The sequence below is a fragment of the Cheilinus undulatus genome, linkage group 11 (assembly GCF_018320785.1).
Source record: "Cheilinus undulatus linkage group 11, ASM1832078v1, whole genome shotgun sequence".
NCBI classification, from domain to species: domain Eukaryota; kingdom Metazoa; phylum Chordata; class Actinopteri; order Labriformes; family Labridae; genus Cheilinus; species Cheilinus undulatus.
Genome location: NC_054875.1, coordinates 41,141,665 through 41,166,245, shown reverse-complemented (window position 1 = coordinate 41,166,245; position 24,581 = coordinate 41,141,665). Strand labels below are relative to the sequence as shown.

The following is a 24,581-nucleotide window of genomic DNA, read 5'->3' as shown; positions in this document are numbered from 1 at the left end:
TTTTTGTGTTGTATTATCTCAGTTCTACTTTGTTTGTATTGTTAAAATATAAAATTCAATTTAAAAAGGAAAAATATAGCTCATATAGGGTCAAACACTTTAATGGTGTCTATGTTGGTCCACACTACATATAGTCAAACCACACTTTTAAAATGTTAAATATTTTTTTTAAAATCTGCAAGGTGGGTCTCCTCTGGAAAGAGCAAAGCAGAGTCTTCTAGCAGGGCATTGCAAATGGATGAAAATATGCTTGAAAAATTCCTAATTTAAATTATTTCTGATTGAACTAAAGTTTTGTTTTGAGTCTCTTCAATTAATTCTCAACAAAAAAACTAATATGAACTGGTATGTCTGAATGTTTGCGCATTGAAATTGTTCAATAAAGCTCGTTTAAAAAAAACACATTTTGTATTTACTCGGGTTATCTTTTTGTAATGTTAAAATCAGTTTGATGATCTGAAAGATTTAAGTGTGACAAATATTTTTTTTTTAAAAATCAGGAATTTGGCAGATCAAACAAACACTGTTCGCCTGAGTGTTTATGCTCATTGTGTTCCTGCTTGTAAATAGGTCGTACAATAGAGCATTATGAAACAGAGGGCGTTTTTCCAAGCAGAGAAGAAAAGCCACAGATCCCAACCATAAAACATCTCCATTATGTCAAAACCAAAAACTGGAGAAGTGGTAATATAGAGTGGTATTTATAATGACTAATGCCAGTTTATCATGGCTCAGCCCTTCAGGGATGTAAACTCTACACCTTTATTTCCAGGATCTGATCTCATTAACAAACACTGACTCATGGGTGAGGTGGTTTATGCCACGGGAACATGCTGCCAAGTTAACAGGATAACATTACCAGTCACAGAATATAAAATGTTTAACAGCAGACAAACATGTCGTGACTAGGATTATTCTTGAACTTTTGGCTGGTACAACTTTGAAGTCTGATTTGCATGTTATTTAAAAGGCAGGAACTTGATGAAACAATTGGTTTGAAAGTTTGTGAACTTGTTGCTCTGTAGGAAAAGCATAATTTCCCCTCATTCAGCCCAACAAGGCTGGGTCCATGACATCACATGCTATAAATGCTTTGACTGGTTCACATTGTAACTGTTAAAATGACCAACTGTGAGCAATCATCAGATGAAATACATCAATTATACACATGTATGATTAACAGAGGAGATCCAGCTGGATTTTTTATGTGCTCTGATAAATATCTTGGAAAGGTTTCTTCAATGAATGAATCAACCTGATACCAGTATCAGGTATCAATGGCCTAAAGTACTCATAAAACCTGCAGTATCATTTTATAACATGATTTTAACCTCTTATTGTTTGAATGCTAGGCCAGTTGAAGTGCTGTTTGGTGATATTTCACAACAAATGAGGATGACTAAAGTCCAGCAGACTGCAGACTATACTAAATTGTCATGTGGAGGGTTATTAAATTTAGGTGTACTTTTTGGGTGAAACAGGAAATTAAGAGGTTGAATTTGTTGGTCGTTTTGGGCTATTTGATACAGTGGTGAATTACGAGTGTGTGAAGGCAGGGGTTAAAACAAAAAAGGGTACTGCCTGTGGCACTTTAAAGTTTTCTCTAGTATTGCACAGTTGCCCACTGGAGGGCACTCTGTCATATTTTGTCCGGTGGACGGGCAACCAAGAGGGTACTTTCTCACCTATTGTCTATTGGTAGAGTGTCTAAGAGGTCACTTTGTTGCGTATCCTCCACTTATTGGATATCCTTTAATGGCCTCTTGCCATGTTTTGTATACCAGTGAGGCACCAGTGTACTATGCATTGGAATTGTATCTTCCTGTATCCTGTAGCAGGGTAATAAATAATAATGGCACTTTATTTTCTTTGTCCTCCAGGGTGGGTGCTTTGTCACATTTTGGACCCTGGTGGGCACTTGATCTGGCATTGTCCTATGGGAGGGCACCTTAGAAGGCACATAACCACATTTTGTCCACTAGAAGGCCACCCATGAAGGCATTTTGTCACTGGAAAGGCGCCCAAGAGACGACTTACTATAGTTTAACCTTAGAAGTCCTCTCAGAGGGCACTTTTCCATCTATTTTTAACTGGTAGGGCACCCTGGGCACTTTACCTTGATTTGTCCCCTAAAAGGGCACCAATTAGATTACTTTGTCAGACTGTGTACCCTACTGGGCCCTTTATCAGGTATTGTCTAATGGAAGGGCTCCCATGCAGGGGCTTAGTAAATATTGTTCACTGGAAGGGCACTTCAGGTGGGACTTTACCATGTTTTGACCTCTAAAAGGGCACTCTGGGTGGCACTTTACTTTATATTTTCCACTTGTAGAGCATCCTAGATGGCACTTTACCTTGTTTTGTACTTGTAAAGAACACCCATTAGGGCACTTTATTAGATTGTGTACCCTGGTGAGCATGTTATCAGGTATTGTCCACCGGGAGGGCACCAATGAGGGCCCAGTGAATCATTCACACCCCTGGTGGCACTTTACTGATTTTTGTCCGCTGAGAGGGTACACTGAGGGGTCACTTTTCTACTTTTTTTCCTCTGGAAAGGGATCCATGTTAACCTTGCAAAGCAGATGGATACGCCCATTTCCTTGTTTCTCACTGACAAATCCATTTGGCATGTCAGGTTACACCCACGTAGGGATCTTTATCAGGTTTCGTCCACTAGTAAGGCGCCCATGAGAGCTTTTTACTGTGTTGTCCACTGATAGGACACCCTAGAGGGCACATTGCCACATTTTGTCCTCTGGAAGGGCACCAACAATAGCACTTTGTCACATTTGCTTTACTGGGAGGGACACTATGAGGGCATGGCTGGATAGCTCAGAGGTTTACATCACTGACCTTGATACAGGAGATTGGGAGTTCTAATCCCTGTCTGGGCACAATTGGCATCCAGTGTAGAACCTTGGGCAAGGCCCTTAATGCCATGAACACCTGCCTCTGCCTCATATGTTCATTGCTCTGGATAAAACAGTCACATGTCCTCCACTGGTTGGGCATCCTAGATGGCAATTTACCATGTTTTATCCCCTGAAAGGGCACCCTGTAGGGAACTGTGCTATATTTTCCCTCTAGGAGGGCACTTTGTCAATTTTTGTACACTGGTAAGGCACCCTATATGGAATTTTACCTTGTTTTACCCTCTAGAGGGCACCCATTAGGGGAATTTACACATACCCTGTACCCTGTTTGGGAATTTGTCGGTTATTGTTCACTGGGATGACACCCCACAGTGCACACTACCACGATTCATCCTCTTGAAGGACACTCACAAAGGCACATTGTCACAGATTGTCCACAAAAAGTTTGAAAAATACTGTTCTATAGGGGCAGCCACAAGGGCAAATGTTCAGTTTTGTACCCTGGAGTGTAAGGTAAGGTAAAATATTGCCCACTGGGAGGGCACCCTAGTGCAGTGGTTCTCAACCTTTTTTCCTTATGGCCCCCCTACTCATATCTATGAAAAACTAAGGACCCTCTGTAACCCACTTGAAAAAATTAAACATCAATTTTAATTGTTTTCACTGACTAAATTCCAACATAATACATCTACATACACTTATTATTGACAAAAGATTTATATATAAGCTTTCATTATTATGACTGACCACTCTAGAAAAAAAAAACAAAAAGGATCTGTGAATTTCTAAGAAAAAAAACTCAAAAATTCTTGTTTTGAAAGTCCATAATTTACAAGAAAAAATAGGGGTTTTGTTACGTTAAAAGCTAGAAATGTACGTGAACAAAAACATCAGATTTTTGAGACTACAGATCAGAAAATCCAATGACTGTTTTTCAGTTTGCTTTCTTGTATGTTTTTACTTTACACTGTTGTAAACTTGACATTTTTGAGTTTCTATTGTAAAAAAAAATCAAAAATTTTAAACTTGTAAATTTCATTTTCCTTCTTTACGATTTTTTAAAACTCTGAAATTGCGAGATTGATTTAAACATAATCTTTATAATCTCACTTTTTTTTCCTTACATTTTTTTTCTTTTTTGAAAAGAATGAACTGATTCTCTTCATTTTTCAAAATGCTCCAATTTGGGCTAATTTATTAAAAACGGCAAATTTACTGTTGGAGATAGAAACCTGTTCCCCCTGGGTTTTTGTAGATCTCCCCAAGAAGCAGCTACACACCAAAATTCATCAATCTCAGTAAAACTGCCTTTAAAGAGCACAGAAGGTGAGCTACACATATGTGTGCCATTTTTTGTTTTTGAGCATGTTAAGGGGCCAAAAAGGCCAGGGATGCATTCAATAAAAATGAACTGACTAATTTCTATAGAGCTTTCAATAAGGCGCAAAATATAGGCTATGTACATCCAATTTTGACAAGTCTAAGCAGACAGGGTCCCACCTCTGAGATTTATGCCCCCCCAAGGGGTGCCCAGACCCCATGTTGGGAACCACTACTCTAGAAGTTATCATATTTTGTCCTCTTGGGGGCTCAGGAGGGGTACCAATGAAGACACTTCAGCTTGTTTTAGGCATAGGTACAAGAGTGGCATCCAAGAGGGCAATTTTGCCCCCCCCAATAAAAAATATCAGGGCAACAGGGCGGTAATGTCTCTCTCTCTCAAAAAAAAAAAAAAAAAAATCCTCAAAACTCGTAATGTTTTGAAGTCAAATCACCAGCAGATCTTGGGGTGTCTTTGAAAAGGCACGTTTTTAAAAATATAACAAATGAAAAATTAAATACTTGAAAATTTATTTCGGATAAAGTTATGATAACACCCCTTTAACTTCGAGCAGATAATCTGACTTTCATTTCGGCTTCAGAGAAATGCGTCACTGTTTGGCCACGCCCACTTCCGCCAAGACGTCGTAGCAGTTAAGAGGAAATGCCGCCATTATCGAAGTAGAAGTTTACGGAGAGATTCCTCTGACTAAAAGCTTGTTAGGTGAGTGAAAATTTATCTACATGATTGCTAAATAATCCACTAAGGCTTGAGTAAAATTAAACAGGCCTAAACGTAACGGGACAACTAAATTATCTTTGTGATATGAGCTAACGAATAACTAGCTTGCTAACCCCGCCTGTGTTTACCAGACTCCGCTGCGATTTTACAAGTTTTAAGAACGCATCGATGATAAGCCAGTTTAGACTCTTTGTTTCCCACTTACTAACACTTTGTAGTAGAAATGTTAAAAACTGCTCAATTCGGCATTCACCACGTTTAATTTGACGTTAGTTCTGAGTATATGTCGTCAGTTTTACCATTAGGAGTTGCCGCCCACAACGTGTTTGTTAGAGGAAGTGACTGACTTAAAGCACTGAGCAGTGGTGGGCTCTGAATTTTACTGCCATATTGACATATTTTTATTTATTTTATTTTTTTAAAATAAGCCGAATTTGCCAGAAAGATGTATTGTAGCTAACAGGTAGCGGATAAGCCTGGTAAGACGGGCTTAATAAGCAGTGTCACGCCTGTTTGCTGATGTTGTCAGGCTTTGTAGGGAGTTTGGCACAAAGGTATTTTGCGACGGAGGAGTCTGCGTACTTTTTTTCGACCTACCTTGATCTAAGTGCATTTGTTTAGGATTATGTGGGTGTTTTATATTAAACCTGTCCAGTAATAGTGCTTTAGTTCTTATTGGATTCTTAGTTGCGTCTTATATACTGTTAACTATGGTTTAAAATATGTCCTTTGTACACGGAAATGACCTTATTTAAATGAGTTTATCGCTTGTATGAACATCCCAAGGTGATTAGTTGTGTACCTAAATTTGCATTGTTTTAGCAGAAACTGCTCTCAGGCTGCAGCCAAAACTGATCCCGTCATGGCTGTCAGTGTCTTCGTTCTCCTCAGCAGTCTTGGCCTTGTTTTCACAGCTCAAGGTGAGTGGCAGTGGCATAAGTAGGTGGCATCAATGTGATTACACCTACACAAGCTGCTGTTTGGTCTTACACCATCTTATCCTAGCTTCTTGAGTTATTCTTTTCTTTGTCTTTATCCATCAATACAGCTCAAGATTGTACCACACCTACACCAGGACCCCATATGGTTTTGAGAGACAAAGACATTGTCTTAGAAGAGTTCCCAGAGGGGACCAGAGTTGGCTTTACCTGTGAAATTGGCTACGAGATTATCCGTGGGTCGATATTCAGTACTTGCACAGCTGGGAAATGGAGTGACGTGAGCCTGGAATGTGACAGTAATTATAAGCAATTTTCACTATCACTTTTTTGTCAATAACATAGATGCTCTTTCAGCAAGGGATGCATGTGATTATTAGCATAGATTTTAATATGTAATTTATTGTTACATCTAAAAAGAAAAATGATTTTGTCAAAAACACCATTATTGATGCTCAGTATTATTGGCATCACATTGGCAAAGATATGCTTCAAAGGCAACTATCGGTACTGGTAGAGATGAACATTTTTGCCAATATTTGTAACCAATATACTGGCTAGCTCCAAGTTTATGGAGTTTAAGCCAGTGCTGACGGATCTACATCACCTAAAGATTTTTTTCTTTAATCATCCTCATTTTATAAGTTTATTTTGGGGCATTTTTGCCTTTATTTGGAGAAGACAGGGCAGTGGATAGCATCAAAATTCAGGGAGAAATAGTGGGAAATGACATGAGGGAAAGGGGCCACAGGTCAGATTTGAAAATCTAGCCAGATTAGCTTTTGTATCGGCAATGGATGTCCCATTTCTTTTATTTTATTATTGGAAAGTATGCTCTAAAGATTGAAGTTGGTTGATTCATTCACCCTAGAACTTTGAAGAGTGTCTTAAAGACTGTTATTTTAGGTCAAAACCCTATTTATACAACGGTATCAGCTAAATGAACTTGTAAATGTTGGCATATTGGGTATGGCAAAAAAATCCTCTATAATCCTTCACCCTTTCTGTGACCCTGACAACACTTGGTGTCCTACTTTGAAAACACAGTTTTAAGGACTGAAGTTTTACGTCTAAACTACTCCTAGGTCAGTTGTTTTGCACATGAGAAGAATGGGGATTTTTCTGTGTTATTCCAAGCAATTTCTCAGGATTTTTTCATGGAACCACCCTGCACTCCTGTTGTTTTGTACTTATGTCTTTGCATATTTATCACACTTAAATGTTTCAGATCATCAAACCATTTTTTATATTTCACAAAGACAACCCAAGTAAATAAAAAATGCAGTGTCTGAATGATTATTTCATTTTTTAAGGGAGAAAAAAAATCCAAACCTATCTGGCTCTGTGTGAAAAAAGTAATTGCCCCCTGAACATAATAACTGGTTTTGCCACCCTTGGCAGCAATAACTGAAATCAAGTGTTTGCAATAACTGGTGATGAGTCTTTCACATCACTGTGGAGGAATTTTGGCCCACTCTTCTTTGCAGATTTGTTTTAACTCAGCCATGTTGGAGGGCTTTCCAGCAAGAATTGCCCATTTAAGGTCACACCACAGCATCTCAATTGTATTTAAGTCCGGATTTTGACTTGGCCACTCCTAAACCTTAATTTTGTTTATTTTTAGCCATTCAGAGGTGGACTTGTTGGTGTGTTTCGGGTCGTTGTCCTGCTGCATAACCTAAGAGCACTTGGGCTTAAGGGCACAAACTGATGGCCGGATGTTGGCCTTTAGGATTTTCAGGTAGACAACAAAATTAATCATTCCATCAATCACAGCAAGTGGTCCAGGTCCTGAAGCAGCAAAGCAGCCCCAGACCATCACACTGCCAACACCACGTGTGACTGTTGGCATGGTGTTCTTTTAATCAAATGCTGTTATTTTTACACCAGATGTAACAGGCCGCACACCTTCCAAAAAGTTCAACTTTTGTCTTGTCAGTCCACAGAATCATTTCTCCAAAATCTTGGAGATCATCAAGATGTTTCTTGGCAAATGTGAGACGAGCCTTTGTGTTCTTATTGTTAGCAGTGGTTTTGGCCTTGGAACTCTCCCATGGGTGCCATTTTGCCCGGTGTCTTTCTTATGGTTGAGTTATGAACTCTGACCTTAACTGAGGCATGTGTGGCCTAGATGTTGTTCTATGTTCTCTTGTGACCTCCTGGATGAGTCATCGTTGAACTCTTGGAGTCATTTTGGTTGGCTGACCACTCCTGGGAAGGTTCACCACTGTTCCCAGTTTTCTCCATTTGTGGATAATGGCGCTCACTGTGGTTTGCTGGAGTCCCAAAGCCTTGGAAATGGCTTTGTAACCTCTTTCCAGGATGATAGATTTCAGTTACTTTGTTTCTCATTTGTTCTTCTATGTCTTTGGATCGTGGCATGATGTGTTTCTTTTTGAGATCTTGTAGCCTACTTCACTTGGTCTGACAGCTTCTATTTACTGTGTTTTCTGGACTATAAGTCGCTCTGGAGTATAAGTTGCATCAGTCAAAAAATGCGTCATGAAGAGGAAAAAAACATATATAAGTCGCATTGGACTGTAAGTCGCACTTATTTAGTGTGTTTCTGACACACCGTTGTCCGTGCTCTGATAGAGAGGTGGTTGCGTTGCATGAAGGCCCGCCTGCAAAGTCATTTATATTCATCTCATTGGCAACTACCAGGGCATGGAGACGTAAGTGCACCATTGACAAGCCTCTCCCGGCAGCACGTTGTTCAAGCACCCATCTGTGGACTCGTTCCTCCAGCTCTGGCCATCTTGCTTTCAGCCCGCGATTAGCTTTCTTTGTTTTCTTCATTGCAGTAAAAGTAACCTCTGCTTTTCGCCAGTCCCTCACAAGTTTCTCATTCACTCCAAACTTTCTTTCTGTTTTCTTCAAGTTAATGTTTCAGTGGTACAGGAGTAGCATATAGTTGTCACAAGCCTAGAGCACCCTCTAGCGGCTATAGATGTTGTTTACTCCTTGGTTCATGTCAGTCAGTATGAATTAACATTTAAAAACATGTTAAATTATAGATATTTTGATATATAAGTCACACCTGAGTATAAGTTGCAGGACCAGCCAAACTATGAAAAAAGTGCGACTTATAGTCCGGAAAATACGGTAAGTGATTTCTTGATTCAACAAATCTGACACTAATCAGGCCTGGGTCTGGCCAGTGAAACTAAACTCAGCTTTCCAAGAACTGTGGTAATCACAGTTAACTCATGATTTAACAAGGAGGGCTATTACTTTTTACATAAGGCCAGATAGGTTTGGATTTTTTCTCCCAAATAAAAAATTAATCATTCAGACACTGCATTTTTTATTTACTTGGGTTGTCTTTGTGAAATATAAAAATTGGTTTGATGATTGGAAACATTTATGTGTGATAAATGTGCAAAAACATCAGGAATCAGAAAGGGGGCAAATATTTTTTCATGGCACTGTATGTATTACAAGTATAAGTTCCATTAAAAAGGCTTTTAAAGCTTTTTTTTTTTACTCTTAATGTTAACAATATATTTTGAAGAAAATGTACATGTAATCCAGAGAAATGACTGAATGTCTGTTCATGACAGCAGTCCAACATCACTTCCTGCTTTCCAGAGTGACCGCACTCCCATTTGGGAGAAAACAAGCAGAGAGACTGAACAGCAATACAGTACATCAGAAAGCAGTTGTAAATTCTATTGTGTTGTGCTGTCAGAAACAAAATTTATGGTTTGTGACAAGGGAGTGTAGAGCAAGATCTCGACAGCTTTGGGCAAACATTTCAGAGTGGTAAATCGGTTAAATGCGGGGCTGGTGTTGTGTTTAATGACTTTAAGTTAGCGATTGCTCCGTGCCAGTGGAAGTTGAAATCTCCCTGCCTATTTACAGATTCTTCACATATTTACCAATGTATTAACTACTTTTTAAAAGTTAAGTTCCACCTCATAGTATGGTTAAAATCAATGCACAAGCTTTGTGATGTTAGTTAATGGGTTATAGGATAGGGCCATATGTCCAGTTTGATGGAGAGGGTCTGAACAGACACTTCAACACCTATAACTTTAATTAGCAATGTGACAGTGCCAACACCTTCCAGGAAAGTCTTTGGATTTGGGCTCCTACTATCCATCAAAGTGTATGGGTTGCATATTTTAAACTTCAAAATTGCTTAAGACCCCTTCTTTCCCATTAATCACCATCAATGTGAATGGGAATGTTCTTACCCAGAAAGGGGGAGAGTCAGAATATTTCAGAATAGGCTAAAATGAATTGAAATAGGATAAAATCATCAACCACCTTCCATGCATCCCTACTTTAAGTTAAATGAATGATTCTTTTGTGATTTTTCTGTTGTCACTTTGTGCATATTTCTTATCCACAATCAGGAAAGAGCTGCGGTTCAGCTGGAGAGGTGAATGACAATCGTGGTTATGTAGATTACTCCAATGGGAATCAGTTTGGAGATGTAGCTGTGGTCTATTGCAACACAGGGTTAGTAACAAACCAGTAACTGAGGCTTTATTTTCTTTGTGATTATTATAACATTCAATTCCAATATATCTGCTGCATTTTTGTTTGCTTATCAAATAACTAATGAAGTCCAATGGAAGGTCTGAGGTCATTTTAAAAATGTTTTTTATTCCCTTGTTAGTTACAGATTGGTTGGTAACAACAGAATCCGTTGTGGAGCCCAAGGCTGGATGGACAGGCTACCCGTATGTGAAGGTGAGCCATCCCTTTTTTGCACATAGTATATCATTTACAAAGAACTCTATGTATTTCAAATTTAACTTTTGTGCTTTTGATGTGCAGTGGTTACATGTGCTCCACCACCTCGGATAGATCGTGGCACATTCAGTCCAGAGAAAGAATCTCACTACAACTACAATGACATTGTGCAGTACGTCTGTGAGAGGGGTCTTACTCTGAGTCATTCCAAACCACTCACATGCTCAGAAAATGGAACATTTACACCTGAAGCGCCATCGTGTGAAAGTAAGGCTTTTGAAGAGTGAACAGAATCCTCTGATCTGATTCAGCTGAACTTAGACTGTCCATTTTCTCTATGGCTTTGGCTTTTTTTAATTTTAACTGCCCATAAAATGTCCCGTCAGTGCTTTTGCCCAGTTTTACAGAGTACATAGAACTTTTGATATCTAGCGGTTATTTACAATTTTGTGTTTTAACAGTTTCAAATTAAGAAAAGTGATAAAAGGGAATTTGATGTTAGAGTTTTAGTAAGAAAAGGTGGAATTATCATAATAACCACATGTTGGCTGTGCAACTTCTCAGCTTTTAGAAACCGTTAGAATTTTCCAATAGCATAAACAATCACTTTTAGAGGGTAATGCAAAATGTGCTTTCCCAGTACATCACCAGGGTCTGCTGGGTTTTAGAGGGTTTAAAAACTGTTAACAACCCACATTTTGAAAGTGGCTTTTAAATGATCATACTCGTTTGATCATTGTGCATGTTGTGATTGTATGTTATTTGAGTTTATATTAATTCTGTTCCTATGTCTGAGTTCATTTTCTTGTCCGTGTTCTATTGAACATCTTGATAAAAAGCACTTTGTCTCCTGAGTTAAGAATATACATGTTAAAATTATCATTAGAATTATTGTTATTCATGTTATTATTATTATTAAACTGTATTATAACATTAAAACTATGAATGATTTAATAATATTTATAATAGAAATAATAACAGCAGCAATACATTTCTACTGACTTTTATTTAAATTTTTGTCCTCTGCAGATTTCGAGTGCAAACCACCAAATATTGCCAATGCCCTCTGGGAGGCAGGTACTCCTCAAGCTCCTTATAAACACAAGGCTACCGTGACACACATTTGCAAAGATGGATATAAGATGTTTGGAGAGCCTACCTCTGAATGTGATAAAAATGAGTGGAAACCTAAACTTCTAGAGTGTAAACGTAAGTACTGAAGTGAAAGATTCTCTCAGACCTAGCAATAAAGTAAGTAAATTTGTGTTTGGTAGATTATTTCTTTGTTATTACAATACTTCTTGGCAATGCATATAATACCTTTGAAAAGCCTGATTGTTTCCCTTTTAAATGGTGCCACATTTGTAAGGAACATGCATTTGTGGGACGAGCAACTGAGCTTAGTATTAGTAGTAATTTGACAAATCTTTTCTGCCAGTGCCAAACAGCTTATTCTGCCATTGACTCTTCTTTGGTCCCAGAAATGTTCAATGGGGTGAGGTCAGGACTGTTGGCAGGCCATTCCACCCTCTCCACTCCCAAATTCTGGAGGTAGTCTCTGATAAACCCGCTTCTGGGGGTGAGTGTTGTTAACTTGGAGGATAGATTCTAGTCCTACACTGCAGAGATATGGAATTGCTGCTGGTTGCAGAATCTCATCTTGATATCTGCTTTGAGATTGCCCCCATTATGACATGCTTTGTTTTCCAATGCTGCCCCACACACCATCACACTGCCCATAGCAAAAGATGTTACTCTATCAGTGCAGCAATTAGCATGGCGTTCTCCACGACTTCTCCACACTTTGACCCCATAACCAAACTGCGGTTCAGGTTTTGGTTGACATTTTGCAGAGACCAGTGCGTATGGGCCTGATGGTGAAGGGCAGTCATGCAGAGATAGGCTGCATGTAGTCTGTTCCGGATCGTCTGGGCAGAGAGCCGTCAGCCATATTGCCCTGCAGACCTTGACGGCATATCTGTAGAAGACAGCCTACAGTTCCTGAGTGCCGACAAACTGAGGAAACTTCTTGGGTTGTTGTCTTCTTGGGACACCCACTTAGCGGCCTGTCTCAGACATCCAACATTATGCGGGTCGTTGCCTATAGTTTGGAGATGGTACTAGAGCTTGCTCTAAAAAATGCCTCAACTTTGTTTTGTGGAACACCAGCTTGAACTTGCCCTATTGCACGGGCCCTATCCAGATCAGTCAAAGTGGCATGCCGATTCCCGGAGCAGACACCTACTCGCCACTGTGGCAGGACCCATGCTCACAGGTGAGGGTATCAGAAGCTCAAAACAAGAGTCAATGGCAGAATAAGCTGTTTTGGAAAGATTTGGAAAATTTTTCATGGGTGCAACCCACATCCTCAGCTCTGCTGCTCATCCCACAAACGCATGTTCCTTAGTAATGTGTCACCATTTATAAGGGGAATAAACAGTCTCTCCAGTGGTATAAGATTTACTGCCAAGAAGCATTGTTCCAAAAACAAAAATATCTCCAACAGTTGCCTATTTACAAAGCCTACATTTCTAGATACACTGAGCGCAGGATTGAACCCTGATCCTGGTGCTTTTTGGTGAGTTTCCTTCCCCACTCACTCTCCCTATCTCTCCTCTGCTGTCCTATCAAATTGAAGCATAAAGTCTGAAAAATTACCTTAAAAAGGATGCAGCAGCCCTGGCTCAGTCTACTGACATCCATCCTCTGTTTGGCAGCTAAAATGTTTTAATTCTTTAAAAAAATTGCATATCTCATATGTGCTTTCACACATTGTGAGATCAGTCTATTTTAAGCATATAACTACAAACCCTTTTATGTAAAAGAGCAGCGAGAATTGATAACAAACTGCAAATATAAACACAAGCTAAGACATCAGTTAAATTGTCTATCCTTCAGATTTTCATCTTTCACTATCTTAATGTGTCTTTACAGCTAAGAACTGTTCCACACCTGTTGGACAACCCAACTCAAGTCTGAAGGACAAAGAAACATATTCAGGATTTTTCCCACACGAGACCAGAATTACTTTTGTCTGTGATGACAACTTCGAGTCTTCCGGAGGGTCCGCAGTCAGTACTTGTAACCTTGGGAATTGGAGTCCTGGTGTGACGCTGACATGCAAGAAGAGTGAGCTTGCACTTCCAGTTCCAAATGTCTTAGCTACAAATAAACATTGTTGCCAAGCTTTTGTGACAAAACCAGTCTAATGACCAGTTTAAGCTATCCTGTGACTCTATAGTAGTGTTCATTTTGGCAGCTATTTTTAATTTTAGTCTCAGTTTTACTCTTTACATGAAATGTCTTTTAGTTTTAGTCACATTTTAGTCTTTTCTACCCTTTATAGCTTTAGTCTAGTTTTAGTCGACGAAAACTCAAAAACATTTTAGTCTTGTTTTAGTCTATAAGAAGTCCTCATATGTTAGTCTTTACTTTTAGTCCAAGCATTTATTGTCTTACCTAATCTGGTACTGAGTCATGTTAGTGTGTTCTATGCACTCTGCCAAACCTGGGGTCCCTGCTGAGAGGCAGAAGAAATACAGTTGCATTGTTTTTTGACAGATTTACCCACAGTGAGAAATATATTTGGAATCTTCAATGAAAAATAAAAGACGTTTTAGTCTAGTTTTAGTCATCTTGATGAAAACTAAACATGATTTTAGTCAGTTTTAGTCATCACAGATCTATCTTTGTTAGTCTAGTTTTTGTCATGGAAAAAAAGGCTGTCAACTAACATTTTTAGTCATAGTTTTAGTCGATGAAATGAACACTGCTCTATAGATAATGAAGCCAGTCCAGTTACATAATTCAAAATAATCCTGTCAGACCTCTGCATGTATGTGTGGCAATATTTACAAAATATCACCATTAATGGTCAGTTTATACTAGCACTAGAAGCAGTTTTTCCAATAAAATGTTTAAATCTTTGTCTTAAACCATGTAAATGATTAAATTGACTATATAGCACAGAAACCTTTAACGCAAAAAAGGGGAACTCTTGTTCAAAAAAACATTCACATAAGTCAGTTTCTTGATCAAGCCCCCAATCAATGTAAAGTTCTGTCAGCCAAAGAAAGCAAGTTGATATTGTTAATTGTCAGTACAAAACCAATACATTCCAGTGTTTTGCTCCGTGTGCTCAGTTGTTACTGCATTCACAATAGCCTCATGGCATTTTTGCACCTATAGATTCTTTGCAGATGGCATTAAGTCAAATTCATATTCAGGGCAGGAAGTGCCCAGAGAAGCTTAATTGAAATACAAAAGTTTTGTGCTGTTTATGCCTCTGCCAGCAGTTCAAATTGTGGGCTACCTTTAAGTCCTAAAAGTAGGGACACTTGAGGCATCGAAGTTTTGAAGCTTATGGATTAAAAGCCTCCATGTTAAACACGGAGGAGCAGAGTCAGATGTATGATCTGTTTCCTCCAAGCTGTTTGGTTCAGTACAGTTTGGCACTGTGTTTTCACAGATGTCTGTCCAGCCTTACTCGTTGCAATGGGAAATCTGTCTCCTTTTGAACTACAGATCATTTGGCTCAGCCCACTAATAAGTGCTGGTCTTTTGGCTTCCAAACAGCTCATTATTCAGTACCAGTTTGGCTTTTTGAATGTATTATTTTTCAGTAGATGATTTATCTTGATTGTAACTATTATAAATCAGTCTATTTAGTTCACCCTTTTTTAAGACAGCTATACTTTCTTTATATCCATCCCTACAAAATTTGAATAATGTTTGATTAAGAAATGCACAAGATCACTTAAAATATAATCCCATATTGAATTTCAATGTTGGGGAAAAAATTGCAATTAGATTATTTTCCCAAATTGTTCAGCTGTAATCTAAGCACACCCCTCATGTCTGTAACACTGATTAATCCTGTTGTATTTCTTGCAGAGAAGTCACCTCCTGTTGAAGGGGATGGTAGTGATAATGGCGATGACAAAGACAACGGTGATCAGACAAAACCAGGTAGAGTTCATGTGTCAGTACAGTGTGTTTATGTGGGGCTAAAAGCTATGAAATAATAACGTATAATTATGTAACATTACGACACATGAAGCAAATACTCGGAACTATTTCTTGAGTGAACCACTGGGCGGAGTGACACAGTGCAGCAGCCATGTCTGGAGTGTAGTTCCGGCTTTGCATTTAACTTTAAAACATCTCCGTCTCGTAATGTTCCATGATTATTTCATAGCGTGGTGAATGTACAGGTCACAACTTGTCCATGAGAGCATTTTGGAGTTGTTGGATTGTGTATTTGATGAGTTTGATGAGGGAAAGCAAAAATTCCGTCTGCTAACATAGCGTTAGCGGTACAGCTGGTTTAACGGTCCCCCCAGAACTCGAAACAGCTTGCACTGACAACTAAAGGAAACGAACCTATTACTAAGACTATAGGTATTATGGTAATGGGCAAATTTGCGAAAATGTTGAAGTATCCCTTTAATATAATCAAAAACAATTATTGAATAATTTCCCCATATATTACCTGCTTAAAGTGACATAATATGTTGTGATATGATGGCATGTGAAATGTGCCAGGTGTTTGAATTAGCATGGTTTTCTGCACAAACGTAATGAAGATGGAGCCACAGTATTTAAATAGATGGTATCAGTCAGTAAAGCTGTTTACGTTATCTTTGGTGTTAATTTGTTTTAACAGTCACAGTTTCACACACCTTTATTTGTGTTTTTTCCACAGACGACAATAACAACAATGGTGGTAAAATCGCTGCCGGGGTGCTTTGTTGTGGTAAGTTTCAGCTGAATCCTTAAACAACATACAGATTGTAAAGAGACAAATAAAACTGCCTCAATGTTAAACTCTTAATCATTGAACACTCTTCATACAGTTAAAGCCTGGCTGTGTGTTTCCTGTAGTAGTTTGTCAACAATAAACATTACTCAAATATAATACTAACAGAAAGCTGCAGCTGTCATTTTGCTGCGATTATTTAATCACATTTTTATTTCCTGTGAGGATCTTCAAAAATGTACATGGCTCATGGTAAAACATCTTTTTTTTTCTTTTTTTTTATCCCAATATTTTTTAATATCATTTCTATTTTTGTTTTCATCAAAGCCGCTGTTGTTGGTGGTGGTGTCGCTGCTTGGACAGTTTACAAGAAAAAGAAAAAGCAAGGGTAAAATGTTATTTCATGTAACTATGCAGAGTAACCCTAAGCTTTTCTCAATCCCTCTGTGGCTTTTTAACCTTTCCTTCATGTCTCTGTGCTTTCTGTTATTTCAGCCGCTTCAGCTTTGTGACTGTCGAGTGTTAAATGTTTCATGTTTAGGTTGTGTGCTTTTGTAAAGCCTTTAAGTTTTTACTAGGGCTACCAGATATTAATGGTAACATTTTTATCACAGTAATCGTATACTGTTTTCTCCTTGCATCTTCCTGCTTTCACAGTGATGGAAAATAAGGGCACCACTGCGCCTTTGAATGTCACATTTCACTTTAAAAACTCACACACAGCTCAGTATAAAAGTCAAAAGCACCCGGTTATCCAGCTAAACGGTCAAAATCTAGTCATCAAATTAGCCTGCACAAGATTTATGAGGGGTGGAACTAGTTATCTATCCTTGGTTAGAAATACAGGTCTGAACTTCCACGTAAATGCTCCTTTAAGACTCTAATAAAGCCTCACACCACAACCGCCACTGTAGCATCAGTAGATGGTCTTCCTGCTGGACGTAAACATGAGAAGCTTCGCGGTTAGCATCTCATAGGAACATTGCAGTGTGGCAGTATTTAGAACAAGAAAATGGAAATTAAATTATTATATAAAATTATTGTATAATTATATAATCTGCAAACAAAGAGCTGTCAGAGCTAGCTAACTTTAGCCACACTCTACTCAGCATACTAGCCTCACCTCATACCCACTGAATGGGTTTGGCATTGTTTCAGTTTTTTCAACCTCAGTGCTTAATCAGTATTATTAAAACTGTACCAGTGCTTTGACAGTGCCTGAATTTATACTTTTAGAAGGAAAAAATAATAATGGTCAGTGGCAGTAAAAATACTTTTTGTATTTAACTTTAAATTGAGCAACATATTAAATCTTAAAATCAACTATCCACTAAGAACAAATTCTTACAGTTAGTTGATATAACCTTACTAAACTTTGATAAATCATATTTTCTACTAACAACTCTACGCTCTACTCCTAACTACATTTAAGTCTCTGATGTTAGTCCTATTAGAACATGCAAATGTCACCTAACAATTTTAACTACTTAGTTGTTATAGCTAAGTTGTTTATTTTATTTTGGTAATTTTTGAGTAAATTTAAATCATAAAATTCAGTATTAATAATACTTGATGATATGCACAAACACATGACATGCATTAAGTTAACAAAACATTTCATAGCCTACAAAAAGACCAACAAATACCAGAAACACACTAAGAAAGGATGAGAGAGGTGGCTTAAAGTTCCTGCCTTGTGTGATAAATTATCCTCTCTGCAGAGAAGAGCTTGTTAATACAACACATAGCGCACTGCTACCTCCTTCATTTAAGGCCATCGCCCACCAATGACCTCTCCCTCCCTCTACTGTGAATATAAACCAATAATAATCCCTCCAGATCAAAAAGAGCGATTTCCGTGAAACAGAATCAGAACAATCAGTTCAGGGGACTTCTTGAACTTTAACAGCAGTATGTTAACATGAATCAAGTGAAACACTAAACAAGGTTTGTGAATTGAAGCTTTCTCGGTACCGTAGGCCTAAATAATTCAGAGAAATATCTTCACAAAATGTTGAATGGTCAAGGGATTAGAAAAATAAACAGCTGTGATTCCTCAAAACAAAACTGCATCGGAGACAACACACAGTAAATATAATAAAGACGCATACGGTGCTATGTTGGTACCTGATTTCAGGACTCATCCTTACCACTGACGCAGTGACCTTGTGATGATTTCTGAGCATTTTCTCTACTTTAGGCTATTGAAACACAATTTAAATGCATGTTTAACTGGATGAAAAAATAGCCATTGGGGAAAATTACCAGTCAAAAGTAATCTGTACCTTGTGATAGCTATTTTTTTTTTAGTTATCTCTATTTTCATTTACTTATCCTACTTTCTGTGGTTAAGCTAGTATTTTTTTTTCACAAGTTCTTTACAGTCTGCCAAAATAAAAGCAGTTTTTTATTTAAACCTTTTAGCTTAATTTTTAACCTTAACTGAGTTATTTACACAGAGAAAGTGGAAAAGTTTAAACCTGCCACATTAACCAGGGGTCACTGGACCTCTGAGTCATTTTGTACATGAGCTCCTGCATATTCCCTTATTCATTAAACACTGTTTTTCATAGAAAAAGCACTTATGTATCATAATGAAATTAAAATTAAAAATAGTATCATTTGCATTTACTTGAAAAATCTAATTTCTTGACAGCCCTAGTTTTTAGTCTCCCATACACTGTTAATGTTATGAACAAACACTGGTATAACCCTCAAAGCTCTGGTCTGTACAGAGCTCTCAGTCCTTCAAAAAAACTCCTTATGTTGGTTAAATCAGATATGGAGTGACTTCCATTTTCGCTTCAGTTACACAGCAGTCTAGGGGGATAGACCTGCATCCCTCCCTGATTGCCCAACCAAAAGGCTAAACCAATTTAAAAAAAAAAAAAAAAAAAAAAAGGAAAAGGCACACAAAAAATTAGAATTACAGGGGGGGAAAAATGACCAGATTGCTAAAAAGAACACCACCAAATGAACAGAAAACAGTCTTTCAACACAAGAAGTTTGGAGGCCAAGGATGAACAATGGTGCTGTTAGAACCTCAGTCACCTACCAAAATAAGTGCTGGTACAGTTATACCTGAGTGTGATGAGTCACTTCTGTCTCCCAAATGCAGAGAAGGTATGGCTGGTAAAAATGGCTACAATTTTAGTTCTATATTAAACATGTTTATTTAACATTTCTTTTCATAAAAGTCTGGTATAATGATGAGATGATCTGTATCAGATTTTCAAAAGTAAGGCTAGTATTATCTAAACCACTCTAAACAGACTCCAGAAGAGCCAAACTCAAATGCCAGCCTCTGTGTGATACTTAGTTCAATCATTTACTTCAAAGGTATGGAGTTCAGTCATCTGGCCTTTGGTTCCCATTGGTGTCAAATATTTACATGACCACAAAGAAAGCTAATAAAATAGCTGCGTGAAAGAAATTAGTTTAATTTAAATTGGTGCACACAAAAACTTTAATTACCAGAGTTCATCGGCGCACATTTTAAACGATATATAAATATAAGATACAGACTTCACAGTGAAGAACAGGCATAGAAAAAAGGAATGGCACTGAAATATACTTGTACGCTCTTTATTTGAAGAGGTACTGTCTGATCTCTTTACATAGTCGTCTAATTCTGTCTTTATCAGAGAGGAAGTGGTTAGTGTGACACAATTCTGGAAAATTTTATCAGGAAACACATCATCTGGGTGGGGTAGTTTATATTTAATGCTTCACTGGCTAGATAAAGGAGTGTATGGAAAATTAAGTTCTTACTAAACCGCATTAAAACCACCTTATCTTAACAATGAAACATAGCCGAGCCTCTTAACTTTCCAGCTGGGCCTCATTCATCAACCATTCTTAGGAAGAATTTTGTCCTTTAACACGTTTGTGTGTTTCTTTTTTTTTTTTTTTTTCTAAGAAGTTTCTGGCTTAGCTTTCAAAGCTGAAGGTCTTTCACACTGCGTTAGTTGTTTTCAGGTGCATTTTTCAGATCAGTAGATTGATAAACATCAACACTCAAACCTTGTACACCAGGTCTGATGTGTCCATTTTTCTATTAATTACTAAAATTCACAGTGTAAGGCATACTGTGGAGATAAGGGGCACCACTGGGTCCTTCTGCCCCTGCAGATGCCTGTGAATTAAAGCACTGCAAAGTTGGAGAGAGAGAGCAGCTATGAGTAGAAATTTTGTCACTCCTGACCCTGTTTTTGACTTTATCCACTGTCCTCCTCTATCTAATAAAGGCACAAAAATGCCCAAAAATATATCTAAAAAAAAAAAACAAACAAAAAAAAAAAAAAACATTTGATGGACAGGTAAAGTTGATGTTAAATTTACAGATGATACGACCAAGGGGAGGTGAATACATAATCGAGAGTTCCTGCAGATCCTTGAAAAGTCTTAAATAGTCTTAGATTGCGTTTTGAAATTTAAGGCCATAAAAAGTCTTAAAAAGTATAGTCTTCTTCCACAAACTGTTGCATAAATATTCTCTATAATTCAGGGAATTCAGTGTTGGATGTTTGAATTTCCTTGGGGAGGACCCCTCTCTGATTTTATCTGACTCACTGTGATTTTATAAACTCAGCACTGTTGTGTGTGTGTGTGTGGGGCAGGACAGTATAGAACTAAAAGAATGAGTTGTATGAACTGAGTCTGACCAAAAAGATTTAAACCACTGCAGGTCATCTTTATTTTTTAATTTGCAATAATGTTGGAAAAAGTAAAATAAAATACCTCACTTGAGGCTTTGTGCACTGAAATTATCATAAATAAGTATTTGACATCACAGGGAGAGCATGGATCATCAAATTTCATGTTTTCAGACATAGGCAGGCCACAAACAAAGAACTGGATTGGCCTTTTTCACATTCTGTTAGCTGGTAGCAACTCCACATACTAATATGAGCAAAAGCACACAAAAGGTTGTTTTTCTCATGATTGGCCCATTTTAATCCTTTTCTTCTTTTTGCAACCAGCCAGCTGCACTCTAAAACAAGTACAACAACAAAATCTGCATTTAATAATGACCTTGCGTTTCCATTGTGTCTTACTGACTTTTTGGTTCCTCCTCTTAGAGATGAATTGATAACATTCTGCAACTTCAAGCTATGCCCACACACATTTAATGTTTCAGCAGCTAAGAGACAGAGGTTTTCTTTGTAATGGGTGGCTACTTCCTTGTGGGTGAAGCTGGTGATCCTCTCCTTTTCCTGTTCGCTCTTCTTGCTTCCTGTGTGCCTGATCAACTGCACAGTTAGTGGTAATATTGATTGGTGGTTATTGGATTGCAGCAATAAGAAAGGAGATGCTGAAGATAACGAAGAGGCTGTGCAGCTTCAAAGTTGGTAAGAAGACGGACCACTAAGCACAATTTTTTTTTGTAATGCCGAATGAAAAAACACTGCTGATCACGAACAGAAAAGCTCTGATATTTATTCTGTACACCATGATGATTTATTAACATTTCTGTTAACATTTCTTCCTTTTTTTGGGGTAGCATGGCCTCCCGTATCATGCATCAACTTCCTGCATTCTTTTTCCTCTTTCGCAGGGCTGTCAGGGATTTTTATACTCTTTTTAACTGTCTAACTTTGATTACTTTCTCTTCTCTTCATCCTGTAGTAAGCACAGCAGTCCTGTTGCTCCAACATTACTGCAAGTGAATACGTCTGACTAAGAAGAGGATTGTCAGTGGAGGACTCCTATTTGAATGTATTTATCCCGCCCAGGTGCACGTGGATGGTGAAGGCTCATGAACACCCCTGGAATATGTTTCCGAACACGAGTCTGGGATTGTGCATCCTCAGCAGATTGAACTCAAGCCTTAGCATATGCTCTGTGGGGTTTCTCTGATTAGTAGACAGGAAATTATATTTTGGTAGCTCACTCTAAATGCCTTCATTTTAGCCCTGCATAATTCAGCTCATGGTGGGATGCTTTGTACTTCCTTTAAAACAGTTGATAAACTGCATTATTATGGAGGAGATTTTGTTTTTAATCAGAGATGTAAATTTGCACTAAAGCGCACGGCTCAGCTGTTACACTTAAAATCAGATAAATGCATCGCTCAGCTTCAGTATAGCTGACTCCTAGCAGATAAATTAGTCCTTCAGTCTTGTACATTCAACCTCCACCATTACTGAAATAATATCGGATCTGTGAAACAGTTCCCAGCACTGTGCTTGAACATAAGTAATGTTCAATATGCCTTAATGAAGAAACTGTCAAGTTTGTTGTCTGTTTTTGTGGTTTTTCCTGTGTTTCATAAAAATGAACCCACACTGGGGTTTTTAATGGAGGCTTTAATGTTAGCCTGCTTTAGCTAAATCATTATTGAGAGTGTTGAGCTAAGTTTAAATTTGGCACGTTGGTTTTTTGTGCCCTGTGGCTGCACCAAACTAATTTTTCACTTACAAAGAAAAAATCAAATCAAAGGTTTTTGTTTCAAATTATTTTCCTAGAGCTTCAGTTTCAGAATAATTTCAAAAAAGGAGGTAAGTATTATGATGTTACATATTGTTGTATAAAATTTATCTCTGACCCTTTTTTTGCACTTGTCTGGCTTTTTAATCTTTATTTATTGAAAGTAAGTTTGTGTCTGGACATCTCATTAAACAGGTGCTGTATTATTTGTAGGAAGGGGTGAGAGCTGCTTTCATGTCAGCACTACTTTTTATAATAAATTAGTGAAATTAAATAATTCCACTCATGACTGTTTGATCCAAATGTATTCATTTATTATAAAAGACAAAGGCAATTCAATAAATGTAAATGCAAAGCTTAATTCATTTTTTCTTTATTAAACATTGAGCATGCTCAAAAGAAAATATAGTTGATTCTATTTAAATAATAGTCTCTGATACATTGCATTTAGGTTTTCATACATGCAGACTTTCTATCTTTGAGTTTAGTCATAAATATTTAATCAACACAGCAGATGACCCATCAACTATGCTGTTTTCCTGTATAACTACACATGAATAATGTATAATGGCATAGTGCTGTAACTTGGTATGCATCTATAATGCAGCATCAAAATTAAACAAGAATCCAAGATGTTCTTTTAAAGCTCAAGTTAGAAAATATTGAAATGATACATATTAAAAGCCTCTTAGCATTGAAATACTATCAGTACTAGAAGCCTGTCTTTTATTTAAGGTTGCAGTGCCACCTTGTGGATTTTACACTGTACTGCAACATGTGTTAATTAATTCCGAGCAATTGGCCGACAATTTTCCAGTGCAGGAATCTCAAAAAATCTGATTTACTCACTATAAAAAAAAAATGTATAAATGCGTATTTATACCCTCATCAAAACATTTCAAAGTAAAATATTTAACCTTTTACTTACTACTGATAGTTTCATATTTTTTCTTTGCTTGAATTTTTAAGAATAAGAATATTGAGCTTTTAATCCTAAAATATCTTTCTTAAAGTTTAAAGCAGTGTTATTATGAATGCCTAATCCCCTTTCCCAAACGGAGAAGTGCATGTGCAATACGAGCATAAAAGAAGTTTTAAAATCTTGGTTCAGGAATATAGACAAAGTCTCAAACACATCTCATCTCTGCTGCCAAACAAACAGAGCTTTCAGAAAGTAGACCACATGAAAGCTATCTTGGAGTTGCAACAAATTCAGTCACTTCTCTTACTAAGACCCGTTTCCTCAGATTTCTCAGTTTGCCCGGGTGACCAGCTCTTGGAAGAGTCGGGGTTGTGCCAATCTTCTTTGATTTGAGAATTATGGAGGCCGCTGTGCTCTTTGGAGCCTTCTGTGCAGCAGGAATATTTTTGTAGCCTTCCCCAGATCTGTCCCTTTTAATGATTCTGTCTCTGAGCTCTGCAGGCAGTTCCTTTGACCTCATGGCTTGTTTTTTTTTTCTCTGATATGCATTGTACTACATATTAAACACTTATTGTCCATGTTCATTACAGTGTATTTGCTATTTTCCTTCTGTTTTTAAACAACCGTTTTAACTTCCAATATAAAATATCTATTGCATTTTAGTCTCTAGTATTTTAGTGTATTTATAGCAGATTTAAATAAATCACATCACATTTTTTAACAATTTGATCAAAACATAACCTTGCAAAGCAAGCATGTGTCTCACTGGATGAATCCATCTTGCGAAGCTCCCGTCTGAGCAGTTTGGGCCCGGTTAGAAAGTGACAGGACCAATCAGCGATGAGGGGCAGTACTTTCGGGGGCGGTGGAGTCGTGACCTAAGCAAGAAGCA

At 37.8% G+C, this 24,581-nt stretch overlaps 1 protein-coding gene across 8 annotated transcripts; it reads left to right on the top strand.

Moving 5' to 3' along the window:
- Window positions 1-4,808: 4,808 nt before the first annotated feature.
- Window positions 4,809-24,273, top strand: LOC121517851 (sushi, von Willebrand factor type A, EGF and pentraxin domain-containing protein 1-like). Of its 8 annotated transcripts, none has more exons than XM_041799913.1 (13): window positions 4,809-4,920; window positions 5,764-5,858; window positions 5,987-6,175; window positions 10,238-10,343; window positions 10,504-10,577; window positions 10,665-10,847; window positions 11,610-11,789; window positions 13,515-13,709; window positions 15,474-15,548; window positions 16,285-16,335; window positions 16,666-16,726; window positions 21,636-21,689; window positions 21,967-24,273. In XM_041799913.1, the coding sequence occupies exons 2-13, from the start codon at window positions 5,801-5,803 to the stop codon at window positions 22,019-22,021; spliced, it is 1,281 nt and encodes a 426-aa protein (XP_041655847.1). In that variant the 5' UTR covers window positions 4,809-4,920; window positions 5,764-5,800; the 3' UTR covers window positions 22,022-24,273. The 8 variants fall into 8 exon arrangements, with proteins under 8 accessions (XP_041655847.1, XP_041655850.1, XP_041655851.1 ...); XM_041799914.1 differs by having other exon boundaries at window positions 4,818-4,920; window positions 5,761-5,858; XM_041799916.1 differs by lacking the exon at window positions 15,474-15,548.
- Window positions 24,274-24,581: the final 308 nt, after the last annotated feature.